Source organism: Ambystoma mexicanum, chromosome 9 (assembly GCF_040938575.1).
Source record: "Ambystoma mexicanum isolate Mex_15411 chromosome 9, UKY_AmexF1_1, whole genome shotgun sequence".
Taxonomy (NCBI): domain Eukaryota; kingdom Metazoa; phylum Chordata; class Amphibia; order Caudata; family Ambystomatidae; genus Ambystoma; species Ambystoma mexicanum.
This window is the reverse complement of record NC_090931.1, coordinates 1118489410-1118511627: the sequence shown is the minus strand read 5'-3', so window position 1 is coordinate 1118511627 and position 22218 is coordinate 1118489410. Positions and strand designations below refer to the sequence as shown.

The 22218-nt window shown below is 42.0% G+C and overlaps 1 protein-coding gene across 1 annotated transcript in view; it reads left to right on the top strand.

Moving 5' to 3' along the window:
* Nucleotides 1–22218, top strand: part of TNFAIP6 (TNF alpha induced protein 6) — a 396535-nt gene that overhangs the window by 165617 nt on the left and 208700 nt on the right. Inside the window, exon 3 of the mRNA XM_069616489.1 lies at nucleotides 14075–14236. Coding sequence (XP_069472590.1) covers nucleotides 14075–14236 — 162 coding nt within the window. The remainder of the gene's footprint in view (nucleotides 1–14074; nucleotides 14237–22218) is intronic.

Here is a 22218-nt window from a genome sequence, read left to right as displayed (position 1 = left end):
TCAGTACGATGCTCATCATTTGAGTGCAGTCAATGCAGTGCCCTCTCCGTACGAGACCATTCAGTCATTGCATTGGTCCAAGAGTAATGTGCCTTCTGATTTTGAGTCCTGCAATTTCAAGCCTCTCACAATTGTGCCATCAAGTACAGTGCTTTCTCTGACCAGTGCCTAGTGTCAGTCAGCATGGTGCCTGCTCCTCAAGACTCACTGTTTGCTCATAAGTCTTCAGCACTGTTCTTTCCAGTCCCACAATAAGCAGCCTCAGGCCGGCCACCATAGGAGGACCAGGAAACCAACAGGATGCTGGTGGCCAAAGGCAACTCTGCAGCATAGCAAATCTGCTGCCTGTAAAAGGAAAGGATGACATTGATTATGGCAATAAGCCCCGAGCCGGTGGGCCATTACTGCATAAGGTAATGCCCCGGGGGCCCATAGTTACAGGCCAGAGCGTAGCGAGGGCCTTAACCAAGGCCCCAGGGGCATTACATTATGCAGTAACAGGCCGCCGGCGAGGGGCTTATTGCCATTAGTATTCCGGGGTTAAAAGCCTGGGGATACTAATGGTGGTGTTTTTTTCGGCATTTGTATGTGCCTTTTAAAAAGTTGCAGTACGTAGTAGTTCTTGAAAGACTAGAACGTACATACTGCTTCATTACTACGGATCAACAAGGCACCATTTTGGGCCCAAGTTCAACTGTAGTAATGATTACGAAATGATTTTATATGCAATTATTTACAGGAAATAACCGACCGTTTCTCCCACCGCCCGTCCCCCCTGCCCCTCCCTGGTCTCTCTGTGTCCACGCTCTGTCCTTCTCCCCTGTCCCTGGGTAGCAGCCCCGGGCTCTGCTGATATGGACGTGTAAAGTGCATGGTGTGTGCAAACAGGAGCTTGGGTTTCCAAGAGCTCTGCTGTTCTCAGAGAAGGCAGAGTCTGTACATATTCACATGGAGGGAGGGTGTAAAGGTTCTACAGAGATCGGCACCATTCGCCCCCAACGTGAGAAATGCATGTAATATGGTCATTGAAAAGCACTTTATACTAAAGCATTGTATACTAAACAAAACCCATTGTAACAAAAGGCATGTTCCAAGTGCTGAGGTTAAAAAAAACATTAGTGGCATTAAGTTTTGAATGGTTTAATTAATTTTAACAGTATGTGAAATTGAACAATGTAAGGAAAGTTCATTTAAGTAGAAGGGTGTTTGAAAATGATGAACAAATTACATTACAAGTAAAAATGCAGTAGAATGAAATTATTTTGCATTAAACTGAACATTTCCATGAAATGTAAAAGAGCAATTTGAAATCTGGGGTTTAGAGTTATTTTCAGAGATGTTGGACATAATAGTGGAGAATGAATTAGAAGATGAAGAAGTAGGTGTGGCGATAAAGGGTGTTTCAGTATGATAAGAGAGTTTAGCTTTGGATTCTGGGAGTATGGATTGTGGGGCATGGCCCTGGTGAAGAATTGAAGACCAAGCATTTTGTTGTGTGGCTTGGGGTTGCCAGTAACTGGTAATTTATGTTGGATTTCGGTATCCAGTTACATGTATCAAACATAATTGAGCAAGGTCATACAAACCCCAAAAAGGAAAAAACACTATCTCCGGAAAGTCAATCAACACAATTTTGATTTGAATGGCTGCTGCGAAGATTCTTATTTAATGCATGAGCAGCAAGTGTTACGTTACACAAAAATATAGTGAACGTAGGATATTCAACACAATACATGGAACATACATGCTGTAGTACATGAATAACAGTACGCAAACAACAGTATTCGGGTTCAGAATTGTTTGCAATTACATTCTCTACGTTCCCTACTTGGGGATAACATGAGATACGGCTAGTGTAATTGCACTATCTAGTGGACATATGTGTACAAAAAGTTTGGTGGTGAAAAGAAAAGAGAAACAGGTCAACAAAACAGTGTTTCGGCCTTGGAGCTATCCTTGTGTAGCTGCAGTTAGGTCGGCCTTCATCTGGACACATCAGTTAGTATACGTGAAAGATCCTATGTAATCGTAGTCTGAAAGCACGTTGGCAAGTTATCTGATTTCAAACGTCATCAGATAGAAGCAGGAAACCAATTCCCCTAAACAAAGGTCATACCAGCCGCTGGCCTGTGTGTAAGATGAATCCGAGGTGCTGGGCCTTAGATAGTAGTACGTCGGGAGGTGGACTGTGTGTATCAATCCATCCGCTGGTCTGAGGGAGAACTGGAACAGACCCCCGTCCTTCGTGCGGCTGATCTGTTGAATACAGTTATCTAGGTGTGACAGACTAAAAAAACATGGCCACCATATGGGTGTTCCTAACAGCCCCAATAATGGCTATCACATGTAAGCCAGCAATACCCAGATTTTCATAAGAAGCCCTGCAATAGACAAGTCTTGGACTCCCTCTCCAATATCCATATCTTAATGCTACTAAATATGTGCCACCTCAATACATCACAGACAGCAGTCGCTCTACTGAGACCAGGTGATCCCACCAGACTTCTCTATGGCTGGCCCCTTCAAAGGTCTCTCTCTTCCAACATCACCAAACGCGAGACTCAAAAAGATTGCAATCTGCAAATTCCCCAAATTATGCAAGGGGGTAGAATCCAAACCCCTCTGCCTTGTTCATAAATCCGTGGATAACCGGGAACATAACTGCTAGCAAAACTCTTGAAGACATATGCACCAAAAAGAGTGTTGAGTTCTGCCCCCCAAAATAAACCTTCCCTCTCAGATGAGATACATATTACGTCATGTTATGTTATGCTATGTTATATTAGGATTTATACTGCAAACTGTTGGCATTTGCATGGCCTCCACGTGCTCTTGTAGATCTGGAAGAGAGTGGGCGGGTTTGGTTTATTGAGAGAAAGGGTACAAGGGAAAATTGCAATGGGGCTCAATGGGAATGGGGAGGTCGGATGCACCGGCACCATTGATAATGGTGCCGGTGCATCCGACAAGCTGTGCTCACCGGTGCCGTTCTGCCCGCCAGGTCAGACCTGGCGGCAGAAAGGCACCTGCGAGCACAACGCAAAGTTTGTCGGTCCAGGAACTACGGTACCGGCAAGCTTACCGGTACCGTAGTTTCCAGACCGGCAAACTTATAATAAGGCCCTTTATATTTTTTCTGAGTTTCAAGTGGTCTTGTAATGTGCACATTTCGCTTTGCAGCATGCTTATAAGTTTGCCCACCGTAGAGGAAAATGCAGAGCCTCCAATTGTCTCTGCAGAATCTCCTGGTTATTATCAGCACGTTATTTCTGGATGTTGGATCTCCAGTTGGGTGGCAATGTGATATTTGTCTTAGTATGAATTATGCTCCTTGGCCTGGGAGGTCTATTTGGGTGATGCAAAGGGCCTTTAAGTGGATTTGACTGGTACATGGTACAATGCTCTGAGAGCAGGTGTTATATGTTCCCTCTTGTTGAGTCTGAGTAAAAGTTTAGCTTCTGTGTTTTGGATTTGTTTTAGTTTTTTGAGTCTGTCACACCTAGATAACTGTGTATTGAACAGTGATTCATTTTATCCCAGGGCTCAAAACGATTGAAATGCCCTACCGCTGACATATTGTTTTGGGGCTGACTTTGCAAAGTACAGAAAAAAGATTGCACTCCCACCTGTTCGGACATGCATACAGTCTTGACTCCAACTAATAAACCTGTCTGCTGTTAATCGTCACCTTCTTTGGAGCTTGTTTGTGGAGGGCCCCAAAGGTCCAAGCACTCACCTACCTTATTCAACATATATATATAACACTCCTTGGCTTGAATTTGTATGCACGCAACACAAAGTTCCACTCCAGATAAGGATATCTGAGGTTGCTTGATACTGTCAACGTATTCATGACTACCTCACTAAGATTTACTTTTGGATGCCGTCCACACCCCATCATTGCTTCAAGTTGATTGGACCCTGTGCTTGGACAACATACCCACTCAACCAACACCAGGTCAGCAAAGTCACTAGGAATGTCTGCTTCCATATTTGCTGCCCACAGTGGATGCTTTCTCTGACCCTCTTCCTTCATTGATTCCCTGTTACACAGACTATTGATTTGGTATGGATAGTGGATTTGATGACAAACCTTGGACAACGTCAAATGTCCAAGAAAGTCTGCCTTGGCCTTAAAAGGATGGACTATGTTGCCCCAGCATTGATTTTGCATCAATAGGTGCTTCTTAAGCAGAGCATTGACATCCTTTAGACGGATGCACACAGCACCCCAGAGCTGTGCACCTGGATACCTTACTTCCTCGCTCCTCCCGTGACTCCCCCCTGCCACTTGGTTAGAAGCCTACGCTCGAGCGAAACATGTCTATAACTCTTGCTGAAAGATACAAACCTCTTTGAGGTAACTCTGCAATCACAAAGTTCAACATTGTAAATCTCTTTAGCATCTTGAAAATTCCTTCAGGAAGTTACAGAAAGGTCTTCAGACTGACTACTTCCTTTAAACATATAGACTATTTGACTCTGCTCTGATTACTTTCGCCCTTCAAGGTCTGTGAATCAACCACCAACCAATGTGGGTGGCATTGCAAAAACAATAAGGACCTTGGTTTAAAATTTGGTGTTGCGGTAAAAAAAAAAGAGACAGTACTGCATTTAATAATAATAATAATAATAATAATAATAATAATAATAATAATAATAATAATAATAATAATAATAATAATTTGCTGCCACATTTACCACACTACCAAAGTTTCGATTTTGAAGCTCTCCAAAACTGCCTGGTTTGTGTGGAGGAAATTAGCTCCACACAAAACCATTATCACATGCGATATTACCACATGTGGTAAATAAGCATGTGATAATATGCAATCCCCAATGGGATAATACGATCCTTCCTGTTTCTGCATGCTTACCGTATGCAGAAACAGTATTTGAGTTTCCAGAAATAAAGCCAAACTGTAAATGAGGTCCAAAGTAAAATTTTAAAAAAAGAAACCATGCAAGCTGCTCTCACACCATCCCTTCTCCACTATGAAAGACGCCCCGAAGAATTCAAAATCAGCACAAACAGCATACAAAAAACAAAAACAAAAAATAGAGCCATGTACTGAGCTTATCCTAGCATGCCAGCACTAGCCTTACTCCAGCTTATGCATGAAATTAGATTTTGTTGCAGATAGCTCTCTGTCTTTCCAGAAACTGACGCACAACCTTTTAGGGACAGACATAGCAACAGGAATATCGTGGGCCACAGGAAAACAACGAAATCAAATTCCCTTTCACTTGGAATTCCTACAATCCAGCCTGATAATTTCCAAAAAAAAGGATTCTGGAATGGAGTAGCACTCAATGGCTCGAGCTGCAGTATATACCGTGCAACTTCACAAATGCGCCTTTATAGCTCATCATTTCAGAGGATTCTGACAATGACTGAACATTTTATGCTGGATTATTTTCCTGATAGTCCTACTTGATCATTTTCAGTTTATTTAGAGAGGTGTAAGTATTTTATTTAAACCTTATGGAACGAGTGAGGGGTTATTATCGTGGGATAATTTCCTGTATCCAAGTTATAGCCTGAGTTGAAGCCCGGAGATACAAGTTGAGGATGTATCATTATTCCACGCAACAATGACCCCTCTCTTATTAGCACATGGAATTATGCAACTAGAAAGGAAAGTGTCTTTATTGTGTGGAATAAAAAGAGCACAAAGAAGCCACTTGTGATGTTAGTTTTATGAGTAATTATACACTATACATTGTGTGTTTCATTGCTGTTTCTTGGTTTGAAGAATTGAACTGAATGTATTCTGCTGTGCCTTTACACTGCTGAAGACAACTGTTTCTGTGCTGCTTGTCAAGAAGCTGCGGCTCAAGTCAGTATTTGGATTGAGGTCCATACCAGAGAATATTGACTTCATTCTGAGAATTCTGATTGTCTGAGAGGAGGTTAGTAACGGAATCCACATGCTACCATGGCTTTTATTTTAGGATATAATGCAGTATTTCTTCTCACATGGAGAGGCAAAAAAGTGCTAACTCATTTAACCCCAAGAAAAGAAATACAACGGCCACCTTCTTTGTGGCACAAATGAAAGCGTCAATACAAAACTCACTTTTTCTTGGAATTTTACTGTTGTCTCATGTCCATTGAACACAGGCTAAATAACTGTGATAAATAACAGTTCTACCCTCTTGTCCCACGAACCCCTTTTATGTCAAAATTAAATAATACCTTGGAACATTACTAGATCATGAGCTTTAGCATTTCTTGATAAGGGTTTAGTTTTAAATCACATAGACTTCTGAGGATACGTTGGATTGATAGACCCCTCCTTCCTACTTCACCCCAAGGCAATACAAAATCTTTGTGATCAAGGCCACTTACTCACTCTCTGAAAAGAGTGTGCATTTTTTAATGGAGGATTACACTTGATTTCACTTGGCAAAGCACTTCTCTAACCCAGCACCAAAAACACAGGCTTCACTTATGTCTAACACCCATCTGATGAAAAGCCAGGTTGGGGTATTGGTGACAGTTAGGAATTTCGTTTTTGGACAAGGACACCCCTTTTCTTTAGGGAAGTCTGGGTTTGACAGGAAAAATAGATATGCCCAATTACTTGAATTGCCACTAGGAAAGAGGGCGAAGGTCTCAAACTCCCCTGAGCTCCCTCTGCGTCAATTTATATGGGAGTTAATTTAATTATCAGTCAGTAAAATATGCTACGGATCTACTCAGTTTGCACCCCACCCACTATTAAGGTAAAACAATTAAGGTAAGCAGATCCCCCACACATTTGGGTTTGTTTGCACTAAGCTACTTACATTGGAAATCTCTGCTTTTGGTGATCAGGAAAGTCAGCAGGGCTCCTCTTTTGGGGATCTGGTCAGGCACTTCAGTCAAAGATAGCCACCAGCATCCATCCCTCATTTAGCTCACCTTAATCACAGGGCCCAGTCAGCTCCAGTATTTCCCAATTGCTGTGTTCCCAGGCAAGGTTAATCCTACAGCAATTTTTAGTCCTTTCCAACTCAGGTAGTATCAGGCAATTCTCTCCAAGATGATTCAGGCAGCTGTCCTGGCAAGGTGAAATTCTGCCCCCTTCCTTCAGTATTTCACCCCGATGATGTTTAGGCAGTCTTGTACCCTCTGAGTTGTGCAGCCGATTTGTAACCCAAAAGTCCCACCTCTGAAATATTAAAATCAGGAGGTGCTAACTTATTTGCCTTGAATTTTTTTTTAAACCCTTTACAGACCACTCCTCCCCATGGTTAAACCCCTCTCTGCCGATAGGCCCTTGGAGTTCTGAAAATGAAATCCTGGGAAGAATAAATACACCCACCAGAGTTACAATTTACACTTTTCAGATTTTTCACCGAAAAAGTCACTACATGACAACACTTTTCAATTTACAAATAAACATTATAATCTTTATATATTCTGGTTTGGCTACTCATGGCAGATTTATCAAGATGATTCCCATGTTGGCAAGATATTGCATGTGCGACCTTGTGGTTTTTCGCCATTTACACACAATTGATACAAGTTAGTGTCACCAAACCTTACTGACAGTTACATGAGTCCTGAATCTACTATCTCCCTGAGTTTCGGCCACCACGGCAGTTACTGTCAGAGACTGACTCCCTCATCAATGAAACTTCTTTGCTGCATAAGACTCCCGTGAAGAAGTGCTCCTGCCAATACCAGAGAAGCTAATGCTGAGTAACCCATGTCTATGAAATTACTGAAAGCTAGCAATGTGACACATTAGACCAGCCTGTCCAGCACCCCCGACAAGTGTACATGGTTACTACAGTTTATAGTGAAAGCATTGAATGCCAAAGCATCGAATCCCTTAGCATCTAAAAAAAAGCAATGAAAAATAAAGCATCAAATGCATTCTTTTTTTTTAATGGGTACCAAACCCCCTTTATTAACCCTTAAACCCCATTATAATTAAGATAAAACATTTACCTATGACAAAAATGTATTCGATGCATTTTTTTGGTGCATTTTATTTCCGATGCTTTGGCATTCAATGGTTTGCATTCGATGCAATCACTGGATACCAGCTACTACATATTATTAGGGTGCATAAAGGCTCATTGCCCCGAGTCAAAAATAAGGGGTGTCTGATTATAATCCTTGGTCCCTCAGGCAAGACAAAATATCAAAAGGCAGGAATATGGATCAATGGATGGAGCATGACGGATCACACTCATTTATCGTTTCACATATATCGATAAACGTTTTTTCAAAACAATTTTCATTTTATTATGAATAAAATATTCAATGTTTAAAAACAACAACAAATTACAAAAAACATTGTCTACACAAATTTGACATAACCTATCTTAGACTCACATTTCTCTCCCCACTTTACATTCACTCTCATTCAATCTCCACACACTTACTTCTATACATACAAAAATGATCCTTTACAATTGGTCACTCCCAACAAAACCAATCGACAAATTGTTGGTTCCCTATGTCCATTTTCAGGTGGCTCAATCTGTCTGTGAATATCTCCGCAGATTTTGGTCGACACGTGTTTCGGTTGTGAAATATTCGACTTCATGAATAGTATACATTCGTTCATGCAACCTTTATCGGGACAAAAACAGGACACTAAATCGATCCTGCTACACACTGTAGGGTGAGCCACACCACTTCTATTTAGGAGGTACACAAATCCTAATCATCACATCATAGTTGTTAGCCCAATGGAAACATTTCCTTGGCAAGGTATTGGATACCTATGCGCTTCACAGGCTCATATATTCCCTGTCAATCAGTGCCAATAAGTGCCTCTCAATCTGATGTTAGATACTTCGCCAATCATTGGCCAACATATAGACTTCCTATTCACTTGGATCTCCTCAGTCTAAGTAAATAACCTCTCGAACTTGAATTGTCAAAAGACTGCAACCGGCATCCGCCTTAACGTCACTTTTCTGCATTCTTTGCGGTTAATTGCGTGCATCTGCTGGTGCATACAAGCTCATGCTTAGCACGCCACTCTCTTGTATCTCTTTCAATTCAAACTATCCACTCAGCGGCTTCAATCCATCGCGGGCGACAGGAAATTAAAAGCAGCGGTTTGAAGCCGTCGAGTGGGTAGTTTGAATGTTTTATTCATAATAAAATGAAAATTGTTTTGAAAAAATGTTTATCGATATATGTGAAACGATAAATGAGTGTGATCCGCCATCCTCCATCCATTGGTCCATATTCCTGCCTTTTGATATCATTGCCTCAAGTCACTTTACTGAGCAGCTTCGCCTAGTAGGTACCTTCCACTCAGACATCTAGAAAAGATCATATTCACTCGTTCTGATCCAACAGAGCCCGGCCTGAAGATGGACACAAAATCAGAAATTCATCGGCAAGGGTCTCTGCACACCAAAACTGAAAAATAAAACAGAAAATGTTTATTTTTTTTATTTAAGATGTTCACACATACAACCAAGCGACTAAAGTATCAATTGATTTTGATTGACTGTATCACCATTGTTTACATGATTTAATGTATAGCAGCATTCACTACACCCTAGGCGTCCCCAGGTCTAATGAATGTTTCACTAGACACATTTTGTTCCTTACACCCACCAAAGTTACCATTTACACTTGATTTTTCACTGGAAAAGTCACTACATGATAACTAGAATCCCAAAATTCTGATTTTGATGAAAATTGCGGCAACACAACAGCCTTCGAATATGCTTTAAAATGACACCTGAATGGTTTTGGGGCGACTTATCAATAAAATGTTGTTCTATAGGTAACTCAATGGCAGCTAATACAATATATATTCTTTCATTAATTTCAAACTACTTTCATTTCTGACATTAGCGTTCTGCTGTCTGCTGTCTGTTTATTGTAGCTTGCAATTACAGTCATTAATCAGTCCTGCAAGTCAGAGTCTTTAGGAGTGATCCTCATCTTTCAGGCCACAAGGATCACCTTTGCCATCTGCACATCATGAGGCAGTTCTGTAATTTGACATTTAAATCTTGACCACACCACATTTCGAATTTAGCTACCCCACCATAAATTCTTTCTGCAATGGCCTCAAAGAGATTTGACTTTCAGATAGAGAGCCAAGCAGATCTGTAATGGGGGAATGAGTGTTCTGCCTAGCAACTGACTCCTTCTCAGGAAATTGAACCTTACAATCATACATTTCCTGGGCCCATAAGACCTTTACATGTTGCATCTTAAAGAAAATACATTATTTTCAATCTGTTGCATTTGTTTTTCATGTGAAGCCTTTTATTATTTTTTAATGGGGAAACTGAAAATGAAACACTGCTGTTCATTTTGTCATTCACAATGTGCATTTTAAATTCATTCCTTTCTGCAGTCTGGTTTTATTTTTTACATACGCCTTGTTTCATTTGCAGAAAAACATACACTCTGCAGTTGGTAGGCACCTAGTGTGCCTTTCCATGACAAAAGATATTTCTGGCCATTTTGGCCCAACATGGCCTTTCAGTTCATGTCTATTCCTTGGAATAGTATTAATTTGCTGAATGAGTGATAACTGAGAGTCAGAAATGATTTCATTGTTTGTAATTTGGCATTTCAGAAGTGAGAGGGTTCCACAGGCAGCATGGTCATTGGAAAGGTAAGACTGTGGGTTGGGGGAACCTACGTTAAGAAACACTTTGTTGCTAGTACAAAAAAGGTAGCAGGCGCCCCTCTCTAGAAAGAAAAGCGATAGCTGCGGACTCTCAAAGTGGGGAAAAAAACACAGAACAGGTTATCATGCCATGTTCTTTCTAGAGAGGGGCGTCTAGTACCTTTTTTGTATTTTTGCAAGGAACTTGGGGTTGGTCACCCTAGGTTACCTGAGGGAACCCAGACATGGACCCCTTGCGCACTGTGCTCAGAGAGGCACAGATCCACCTCACTGATGAGGCCTAACAAGGCTGAAAAACATGTCTGGGATTGCTGTTGTTACTCTTGGTCAAAGGAGGTTTTCCTGGCATTTCGGTGCTGGACTGTCCTTGTGGGCGTGAGAAAGACTGATATGCAAATGGATATTTCTCCTTTGTGAAAAGTACAGTGAGCAAAAAACGATGGCTGCGGACTCTCAAAGTGTGAGAAAAAAAACACAAAACAGGTTATCATGCCATGTTCTTTCTAGAGACGGGCGCCTGCCTCCTTTTTTGTATTTTTGCAAGGAACTTGGGTTTGATCACCCTAGGTTACCTGGGGGAACCCAGACGTGGACCCCTTGCACACTGTGCTCAGATAGGCACGGCTCCACCTCACTGATGAGGCCCAACAAGGCTGAAACACATGTCTGGGGTTGCTGTTGGTACTCTTGCTCAAAGGAGGTTTTCCTGGCATTTCGGTGCTGGACTGCCCTTGTGGACGGGAGAAAGACTTATATGCAAATGGATATTTCTCCTTTGTGAAAAGTACAGTGAGCAAAAAGCGATGGCTGCGGACTCTCAAAGTTTGAGAAAAAAAACACAGAACAGGTTATCATGCCATGTTCTTTATAGAGACGGGCGCCTGCCTCCTTTTTTGTATTTCTGCAAGGAACTTGGGGTTGGTCACCCTAGGTTACCTGGGGGAACCCAGGCGTGGACCCCTTGCTCACTGTGCTCAGAGAGGCACAGCTCCACCTCATTGATGAGGCCCAACAAGGCTGAAACACATGTCTGAGGTGTTGCTGTTGGTGCTTTTTGCTCAAAGGAAGTTTTCCTGGCATTTCGGTGCTAGACTTCCCTTGTGGGTGGCAAAAAGACTGATATGCAAATGGATTTTCCTCCTTTGTGAAAAGTACATTGCGCAAAAAGTGATGGCTACGGATTCTCAAAGTGGGGGAAAAACACAGAACAGGTTATCATGCCATGTTCTTTCTAGAGAGGCGTGCTTGCTACCTTTCTTTTCCTTTTATGTACTTTGTTGCTAGTGTTAAAGCAGAGTTTGTTGCCATTCAACCAACCATGGGCCATACTAAAGCGTTTACGGATCTGTAGGGGGATATCATCACAGGCCTTGATATGATATGATGGGTTATTTATAACGCGCTCAATACCCAGAGGTTTCTAAGCGCAGACCCGGGGATCGAACCTGTATTACTCCGTGTCGTATTGCTTCCAAGGCGAGCATGTTGCTGCTGAGCTATCCTCCCTAGCCTTGAAATTATTCTGGGTGTCAACAGCATAGAGCTGGAATAAATTGGCCATGTTTTCCAGGTTATATTTCAAGCGCTGCATGTGTGCATTGAAGAGCCACAGTGAGAAGGATGAACCCTGTCGAACCCCACATGTGACAAGGATTGGTGGGGCAATAATAGCCCTGATTGCACCTGGGATGATCAGCCAGTGAAAAATAATTTTATCCAATTGAGAGTCATGTCTTCCACCCTAAAGTGGTGGTCCACTCTGTGGATAAGGATCTTATAGTCAGCCATATTGTACGCTGCTGTGAACTCAAGTAGGCCATGAACAGCGAATTGGTCATTGTCTATGTGAATAAAAAGGTACTCTTTGAAACTGAGTAACGTTCTCTGTGCTTTTATTGGGCTTTAAAACAGATTGTGTGGAATGGGAAAGGTTGCTTGTTTTGCAGTACCTTTGTTGCTTATAAACGTTTGTTGCTGATTTATTGTAAAGCTTCTGAGAATTGTGTCGAGAAAATAAATATTAGAGATAGGACTAAAATTGGGTATGAGTGAGCTGTTCAAATTAGGTTTCTTTATGATTGGCACGGTCAGTGTTTGTTTTAGGAGACCCCATACGATTCCAAATTGAAAGGAGGAATTACAGAACTTAGTGATGAGGGGTGCTCAAGTGAGGAGCTGGCCCTTGATGAGTAAAGCTGGGCAGAGTTGGCATTGTGTTGCCAGTACTTTCATGTTCCGTATGATTCCTTCTTCAGAAATGGTGCGGAAGGAGGGGTACATGGTCTGTGCAAAATGGCAGCTCTGTGTGCTCTGTGTATGAGGGTCAGATCTGCTTGATGTCATGGAAGCTCGAATGGACTTTATTTTCTCCTGGAAGAAAGTAGACAGATCACTAACTTTTCTCAGTGTATTGTGTTGGATTATATTTGTTCTGGACAGTATTATGGTATCACATCAGAAAATGCCCAATTACTAAATGCATTTATATATTTGGCAAGCAATGTCCCCAAGGATTTATATATATTGGACTCGCCTGGTTGCGCCAAAAATATAGTTGCGAGGGGCCAGTAGGGGCAATGGAAGTCTCCTGGTGAGTTATCCTATGACAATGTCATTCTAATTGTGGATTATGGAACCATTCATCTGTAGAGAAATGCTGGATTTAATGGAATGCTCCAACGAATTGCTCACCCAGCGCGGGTTTGAACAGGGTTCCCCTCTGGTTTGTTGTTGGGCTCCAGCATCATGTGATGTCACTTCCTATGATATCCGCTGGGTGATGTCAACTCGGCTCTACCTGGCATTTTGGTGAACTGACGTCCTGCACACACCAGAGCTGTTCTTCACCGAAGCACAGGATCTGGTCAGTGCTCTATAAAAATGCGCACAAAAAATACTGTTTTGGTAGAATAATACACAATTGCCTATATGCACACTTTTCCCACTCATTGCAAACACCACCTCCCATAATCTCTGTGCTCTTCTGGATAATGGAAAACATCCAATTCCTTTTATTTAACTGCATGGGTTTCTATAAATGGCTTTGTGAAAGCACTACAGTATAAGAACTATCAGATTAATGGGAACACAGTGTACTTACTCGGCCAATGAACACAACGTATTCCCTGTATATGGACAAGTGACGTAAAACCAAGAAATGCTGCAGAGGTCCCAAGAGCAGAGAGCTGTCCAATGTGTCTGCTTTCATTTTATCCTTGAGGAACAGTGAATAATTGCATTGTGTACTGAACGAAGTGATTTTCTTCTCCCAATGGCCCTCTCAGCAGAGACCCGAGGATTAACTCGCATGACACCATTTCCTTTCACTTAATTGCCCGCTGTCCTTAACGGCTGCGATGACTTGAGAGCTATGGAACCACACGCGTCTGGGTTTTACAGAATGAGGGCGGCTTTAAGGATTGGCCCCACGCTGAGCTGACGCTGTCTCTTTTCTGTGCTTTTAGGTTTCCACGTATGTGCGGCTGGCTGGATGGCCAAGGGCAGGGTCGGTTACCCCATCGTGAAAGCCACGTTCAATTGTGGCTTCGGAAAAACTGGCATCATTGACTACGGGCATCGGCTGAACAAAAGCGAGAGATGGGATGCCTACTGCTACAACCCTCACGGTTTGTTGAAAAGAACAATTTGTTTTTCTAGCAATGTGCTTTTAAATAATGATATATGCTTTTATGGCACATTTTGGCGGGGTTAGTCATAGGCAAAATACCGAATCGCGGGGAAAGCTGTCAACACACCCTAAAAAATAGCCCTAGACATATTTTAGTATTAAAACTGATTTCTTGCGTGTGTGATTCTTGGTGCGGCGCACAGTAAACTGTGTTACAGAGGCAGTGGGCTCAAAGGTCGACGTCTAAAACAGAACCTACTGAAAGGGAGCCTATTAAAGGAGGGAGCGTCCAAAGGTCGACCTGGCAATATTTATGTATGTCGGTGCAAATGTGGGCACAAAAAGGTATAAGGTAAGTACAGAGGCTATGGGTTAGGAAAACAGAAAGAAAAGTGCTTCCATGTGCAAATAAAAGGAAGCGAAAAGGGGTTACCTTGGAAAAAGTGATATTGAAGTAGATCCACAACAACCTTTTTGTGGCTCTACTTCAATACCCCTACATAGGAGGTGAACGCCCATAAAACGCACAATTGAAAAAAGAGGTTGACTTTGAAGTTGCTGTGACTTTTGAAAGGCTACATAACCAAATAGCAAAAACAGCAGGTTGACCTTTGAAAGCTCCACTTTTATAAGCCCCATTTTAGGGTGACCATCAAGGGTTGGAAATGGGACCGTTTCAGGCTCTGGAAAAAGTCTGTTGTCGTGTGTGTATTCTCATTAGTCTCGTTTTCTAATGTTCTATGAATTAGTACTTTTCAGGGATAGCTGGTGAGAGAGAGTAAGCAGTTCAGTGTGTTCATGTGTTTACCGGGGACTTTGTGTTGTGTGTATGTGTGTGTGATAGAGAGGGAGAGATCATGATGGAATTATAGGAGGCTATTACTAATCTCCCTTTCCAACATCTGATTATCTGTGTCAGATAATTCAAAAACAGAAAACAAACATTCCATTTAACACTGTCCTTTACTGTCTATGCTTAGAATAAGGTCTCTGAATATTTCCCAAAAGAATAATTAATCTGTCTTGTGGACTTAGTATGCTTCCTACAACTTCTGGCATATTATAATACCTACAAATACCTATTATAACCTATATTCTTCAATCTACAATATGTCTCTCAGTAGTCGACAAATATATATGCTTAGTCTTAAGAATTGCAAATTCCACCTGTGTCCGACCATATTTCAGAGCTTTGTGAAGTCCTTCCTTGTAGTAAAATGCTTTCTGCCTCCAAACATCAGACAACATATCCCTGTTAAAATGGTCTGGAAACCCCCCGTTTAAGCAGAAATGAGAGGTTAAGAAATCCTGCACTCAATAACGGAAATAGCAGAAGTGAAAGGCAAAACCCGCTTTATTAACAATCCAACATAAAGCAGGGACCGCATACAAGCATTGAATTCTTGTATCTCTCAGAGTTTTCATGCAAAACAACGGATTATGAATCAAAAACACATCACTGCTGTCACTGCTGTCACTGCTGACATAATACTAGAATCTTTGTTCCAAAAACCTACAGGGTGAAGGGATTGGTTAAGGGAATTGACTATATATGTATTATATAGGGGTTAGTCTTTTAATTGGACATTACATATCTAATGGCTCCACCGGAGACCCCCTCTACATTGATAATGGTGAATACACATAATCTCTACAATATGTGATTGGTTAGTGCAACATGTATTAAGCAGCTTAGTATTGAGAGTTTTCATTGGATGGCATCTTACTGACCAACCTTGGGAAATGGACAGGTCACCAAACTTGAGCCAGACAGGAATAAGGGGGCTGGGGTGGAGAGGTCAGGAACTGTTTTCCTTTCAATTAAAAAAGATAATATCCCTTATTCCTAGGCCATGAGCCAGAGGGACTTCTTTATAGTCAACCTTGTAATGCACCTCATTTCTGTGGGGCCCTATCTGTGTCCGAGGCTAATCAATAGACAGTGTTCTTGAATTATGGGTCACATGTGAGAGGCCAGCATTTTGAATTATTTCACCATGCATTTATTGGGATTTTAGCTGTACATAAGTGAGTGTGAGCGTTCTTATTTTCTCAGCCACAAGTGAGTTAGTCGATCTGTTCCTTATGAAGGTTTTAGCTTATATTTATTCTGCACCTGGCTTTCAAAGGCTGGATGTTCTTTAATGAATCTTAGAAAAATATATCTTGTGCATGGAAATTATTACCTCGTGTTCTCTCCGAGCCATCCAGATCCTCCCTAATTTCTCAGTAAGCTTGGCTGGGTCAAAGCAGCTACTGTCTGTGCCTTGCATGGGTCTGTATTTCAGTAAATTCAGCAATTTGAGTTTTCATGAAGTCTCAAGGCCTTTCAATCATTTCAATGTGTGCTGCTGCTTCCATTTTGAAAAAGATGGATGCTCAGTACTATTTTTTTATTTTGTATTTAATGTGTTACAGCCAATACATATGGCTTTGCACATACATATAAAAAGAAAAGACAACTTAGACAATAAAAAGATGAAAACACGAAACACAGGTTACTCTTCCTGCTAATCAAGTATATTGATAAATACTTATCCAAGACCTGTTTAACTGTCCTAACTTAGCCCTGCTTGCACACCAGATTGAGTTCTTTCAATACTGCAATGACTTCCCACGTAAGGAGACTCATGTCCTGCATTCATGCAGTACCAGAATTGCAGTACCAGAATTGCAAGCACCAATTCCTATCTACAAATTTCTTGAGCCTTCTGTCTCTCAGTTCCCTTGTTCCCACACACTCACTCAGAACATGTCTCAGACTTTCAACACACCGGTTGTCACAGCGTTTGCAGAGATTATCGAAGAAGAGGTCCTTATGCCTAATGTACATAATCTCTCGTGTAGGCAGAATGTTCAAGCGGAAATCTTAAATCTGCTCTGACCGTGCAGGTAGAAGATCGCTATAGGTACCCCATTACTGTCCACAGGGGCTTATCCTGCAGTGACAGGGATTGATGTACTTCCTGGCTGCACATTTCTGCAATAGTTCTAATCCAATCATTTATTTTAGGGAATTTTTAACCTGCAATGGATTTTCCACCCGCATTGTACAATCATACGACGTCAAGATTCCCTCCGCCAGCTTTTCCAATTTATTTAAAAATGGATTTCTGCATCCCTGGAGGTCTGTATTAATCTCCTCACAAAGAGAGGTGGGCTAAGGTACCAACATCAACCTGTAAGTTACTAATATACTCCATTCCTCTTGGAAGAGAAGGGACTGTAGTGCTAGTTCATATCTTACGCTAGCTATTGGGAGTGACTGTGGGAGGGAGAAAACGTTCTTCCATATTTTACCTTCTAACCTTACCCAGTCTATTGTACTTAACATTGGGTTGATATCTCTCCCATTGTTAGGAATCGCTGTTCAACGCGATCTGCGGTTAAAGTACTTGAGAAAAGAACTTTGCCGGCACGTTTTACATCCAAAAAGAAATCGTTGAGTGTTCGTTTTGCACGTTGCAGATGTCACCAGAAGTTACAACATCGAGCTCCGTTTCTCGCTCGTTACTGGTTGCCCTGGCAATAGGGAGGACGCTTCTGGCTCAGACACGCTGTCGTCAGCATGTCACGTGACTAGGGCTCGTGACACACATAGAATAAAGCCGGCCCCCAGACTGCTGCACATCGCTTCTGACTGAAGTGTTTGGAACCGCTTCGTAATTCTTGGATTCCTCGTATCCTTGACCTGTATTGTTTTGCTTTTTGGATCTGCCTTGTCCTTGCCCCTTGTCTTCCTGCTTTTGGTCTTCCCATTTCCTATTCTCGTCCTTGCTGCTGATTCTCTCGCTTACAGAACTCTTTCATGGTTCACCGGACTGCCTCTGCCTTGTGATTCTGTTTTCCATGCTTGCACGCTGCCAACCCATTTCTGCATACCGGATTGCCTCTGCCTTGTGATTTTGCTTTCCATTGCTTGCACGCTGCCAACCCATTTCTGCATTCCGGATTGCCTCTGCCTTGTAATTCTGCTTTCCATTGCCTGCACGCTGCCAACCCATTTCTGCATACCGGATTGCCTCTGCCTTGTGATTCTGCTTTCCATTGCCTGCACGCTGCCAACCCATTTCTGCATACCGGATTGCCTCTGCCTGGTGAGTCTGATCATCTTGTCTGCAGAAAGACCTACCTTCCTTGGACTCTTGGAACAGTTGGTAGGAAAACGCCTCAACCTCCACCGCATCGGATATTAGAGACTAGAGACTCTGTTTCTTCTAGGCGTCCTCGTGCCGTCGGGGTAGTCCTTGGACATTTGGATTGTTGGAACTCTCAGGCCTCCTTGTGTCGTCGGGGTAGTATATTGGACCTAGGACCTTGGACCTTATCTTGGGAACTTAGAACTGGGACCACAGACAGACTACGAAAACACCTAATGGTAAGAGCCATTCCCCCTTCTATGTATATTGTACCCTAAGAATTCTTATGCCTAGATTCCTCAATAGACTCTTGTTTTGTTCTTGTACTTACTTGCTTAGGAATTCCCAGGCTCTACTGAGGAAACCTCTGCTACCCGTCTGTAATATCAGCGCTGACTACCACCGTTCAGGTTGGTGTAGTTGGTATACTGTTACTTTTGGTTGTACGAGATTACAACAGTCATGATCTTGTGCTTTCTCTATTATTCCAAGTTGGTGTCCACGGGTGTGTATGTCTCCTCTTCCAACTATTTGATCCTTCTGTCTGTAAACCTTGCACAGCAGAGGGTTACAATTGTGGGAAGAATTCTACAGCGACAGAGTTTTCTGCTATTCGTTCTCCTACTGTCCTTGCAATCCGGTGGTGAGTTTTAACACCCATACAGTAGAACTGGGATGGCCTTTTCAGTGTAACATGTTATTAATGGCATCACTGAGAATTTACATAGATCATGTTTAATTTTCTTCATTTCAGAGCCCAGTTGTAAGGCTTTTGCGTCCATTGTCCCGTTTACGTGCTCCTGTGATGGATAAGAGTGCAGATTGAAACCCAGGTGTGATATCTCAAATTCAGCACCCACATCCTCGGATGCGTCAAGTGGTGAAACTGAGCATATAGAGGCTAACACAGAAATCGAACCAGAAGAAAGAAGTGAAATTAGAGGCAGCAGACAGACTCCAAGTTCTTCAAAAATAGCTACAGAAACCACAACAAATACTTATTCTTTTTTAAACACAATAAGACACGAAGAGGGAAAAAGAAAAACCCGACAAGGAAAGTGAACCACCCCAAAAAGAAAACTTAGTGGTAAATATCTCAAGCTATAGACTGTCTAAATTCGAATGTGAGACGTTACAAAATGGAATTTCATTTGTTCCCCAATACAATACCACCTTGTTGAAGGAAAAGATAGCATTCTTCAAACTTATGAGAAAAATGAAATTACAACTTTTCTTCGATACAATTGGAGCTCCAGAAAAAACACAACAATTTAAATATCTAGAGATTAAACCAAAAAGCACATTTTCACCTCCTGTACAGAATTCAGTATTAGAGGCCTTTCAGAAACTGGTACTCAAAGATCTAAAGAAACTCAAATTCCAAAACAGAAAATGGGCTAGTAGTAATTTCTCTTACTAGTGTTAGTTTAAGAACATGAGAACATGGTCCTCTCTAATGAGGTCTCTATCCCTTTTGCCTAGGTTTCAAGACAGAGGCACCATTCCAATATGGTGCCCGCGTCAAAAAAGGCTATGGAAATAGTAAAAGGGACGCACCAACGTACCAAGCCAACCATTGCTTAGCGACAGTTCCTGGAGTCAGAGAGTGCCACTGCAGAGCAGTGTTTCAGCCGCCCAATCAAGATACAGAGAAGGTAAACTATATTTACATGATAGGACACTCTCAGGAATAGAGGAGGCGATAATATTCACAGTAAATAAGAGATCCTTCATCCTTTATTATAGGAGAGTGATCGTCAGCGCAGAGCCTCGGGTATACGAAGCCGAGCCACAGGAACAGGCTAGATGTTAGCAGACGCTGTGCTTACATGTGGGGAACACGCATACAGGTAGGAGATAACTTAGAATTGTACTGTCATGCTAATAACAGATTGAGTCATATGAGAGCCCCCATGGTTAAATACACATCTGATATGTTTTCAGGATTGTGTCCACCAGGAAGATTGAAATCCATCAGAAACACTCGATCATCCCTGCATGCTAATTAACCACGACTCAACGGGGGTAAGCATTTTTTACACAGGTATAAGGGCATTAGTAGCGTGTCTGAAATCAGGCGTGAGGCAGGGGGACCCAGCGCATTATACGGCACCTGATCCCCCTGCACCACGCATATTACACCTGAAGTGACATTTTAGAAATCAATATATATATTTTTCAGTGATCATCTTGAACTTCATGAATAGAGGCATCTTGACCAGGCTCCGAGACTGATTTGAAGGTTAGTTTTTTTAGGCTCCTTTTTACAAATTCAGTACTCAATTGAATGTTCTTATTAATTAGTACACTCATTTAGCTTTTTTATTATATATTTTGCAGGAAATCAGAAAGGAATATAACCCAATATTCAAACCTGAAGAAGGGCGGGAAGCGCCCAAAACGCATAGATAGAGATAGGGTACCAATTACATTAGTAGTCATTAACATTCAGTGACTCATTCCTATCCAAATATTGGGATTTTATACAAATGTAAATGTGAAGTTATGTATTTATGCAACAAATGTGCTGAGAACAAGAGAGATTGGCTCTTAGTGAAACATTTTGTTAGAACATGGAATATTATGATTTGTAAAGACACGTGTATGATGTAGAAATACACTGGTATGATTTAAATAGAAAAAGTACATAAATAATAATAATACTTTAATTCAAATGTTGGATCATTGTGTTGTTAAATGATTTAATTTGCCTTTTGGGCTTTAGAGAAAAATTGCAATTGAGTTGCTTATAGCTGTGCCCCGGTTTGTTCATCGTGGTTGTTTACAGTGAATCCCCCAGTTTTTCAGTAATATCTCCTGTCCCACTGGCATGACCTCCCCCTCCAGTCTCCAAGTGAAAGTAGGACCCCTTCTTAATGGTCTTTTAAAGATTACAATTTAGGACTTAGCTCGGTTAATCTTTAGGCCATTTGCTACGGCGTACTCTCCCAGTGCATCCAGCAAATAGAGTCCGACCGGGGTGTTATCGAGCAGTACTATGTCATCAGCAATGGCTACCGTGTCCAAACACGCCGATCCCACGTTCGGACTTGCCAGACTACATTCCCTCTGTTTTACGGCCAGGTCGGTCAGGTAGAGTTTGAACAAGCAGGGGCTATAATGCATCCCTGCCTTACCCCGCGCTCTGTCTGGAAGCTCACAGAAAGACACCCCTGCCTGTCCAGCCTTACCCTCAAATAGGAGCGCTCATGAAGGTCTACTATTATAGCTAGTAAGCTTGTAGGCAGTTCCCAACTTCTTAACTTTTCCCACAGGTGAGTTATATTAACTGTGTTGAAATGCTGAGAGAGGACTAGCCATGCTCCAAAGTGGGGATAAATGCCCTGTAAGAAGGATTCTCTTGATACTGTACTAATTAGCAGGCCATTTAGCGTAGTTGACAGGCCCCTTCAGAACCCTATTTGGTTTTTTGATAGGATTCCAGACAACTCAATCCACGCTTCCAACTCCATCTGTATTAGGCCTGCAAAAATCTTACTATCTGCGTCAAGGAGGGAGATTGGGCTGTAGTTTGTAGGATCAGTTCGATCTCCCTTCTTGTAGATAGGGATCACTATTGCCTCCCACCATGATTTTGAGATGGATCTCGTACCTAGCACATCCGAAAATAGATGGTACAGAATATACGACCACAAGGGGGTATCTGATTTAAATATCTGGTTAGTCAGCCCATTGGGCCCTGAAGCCCTGGATCCAGAGGATCTCTTGATCAAGTCCCTAATTGTGTCTTGTGTGAAGTCTAGGGGCCAATCTACATCTTCATATATACATTTCCCCCCACTCTCTGTAGAGGGCTGAGAAGTGTTTTTGCCACTCCGAC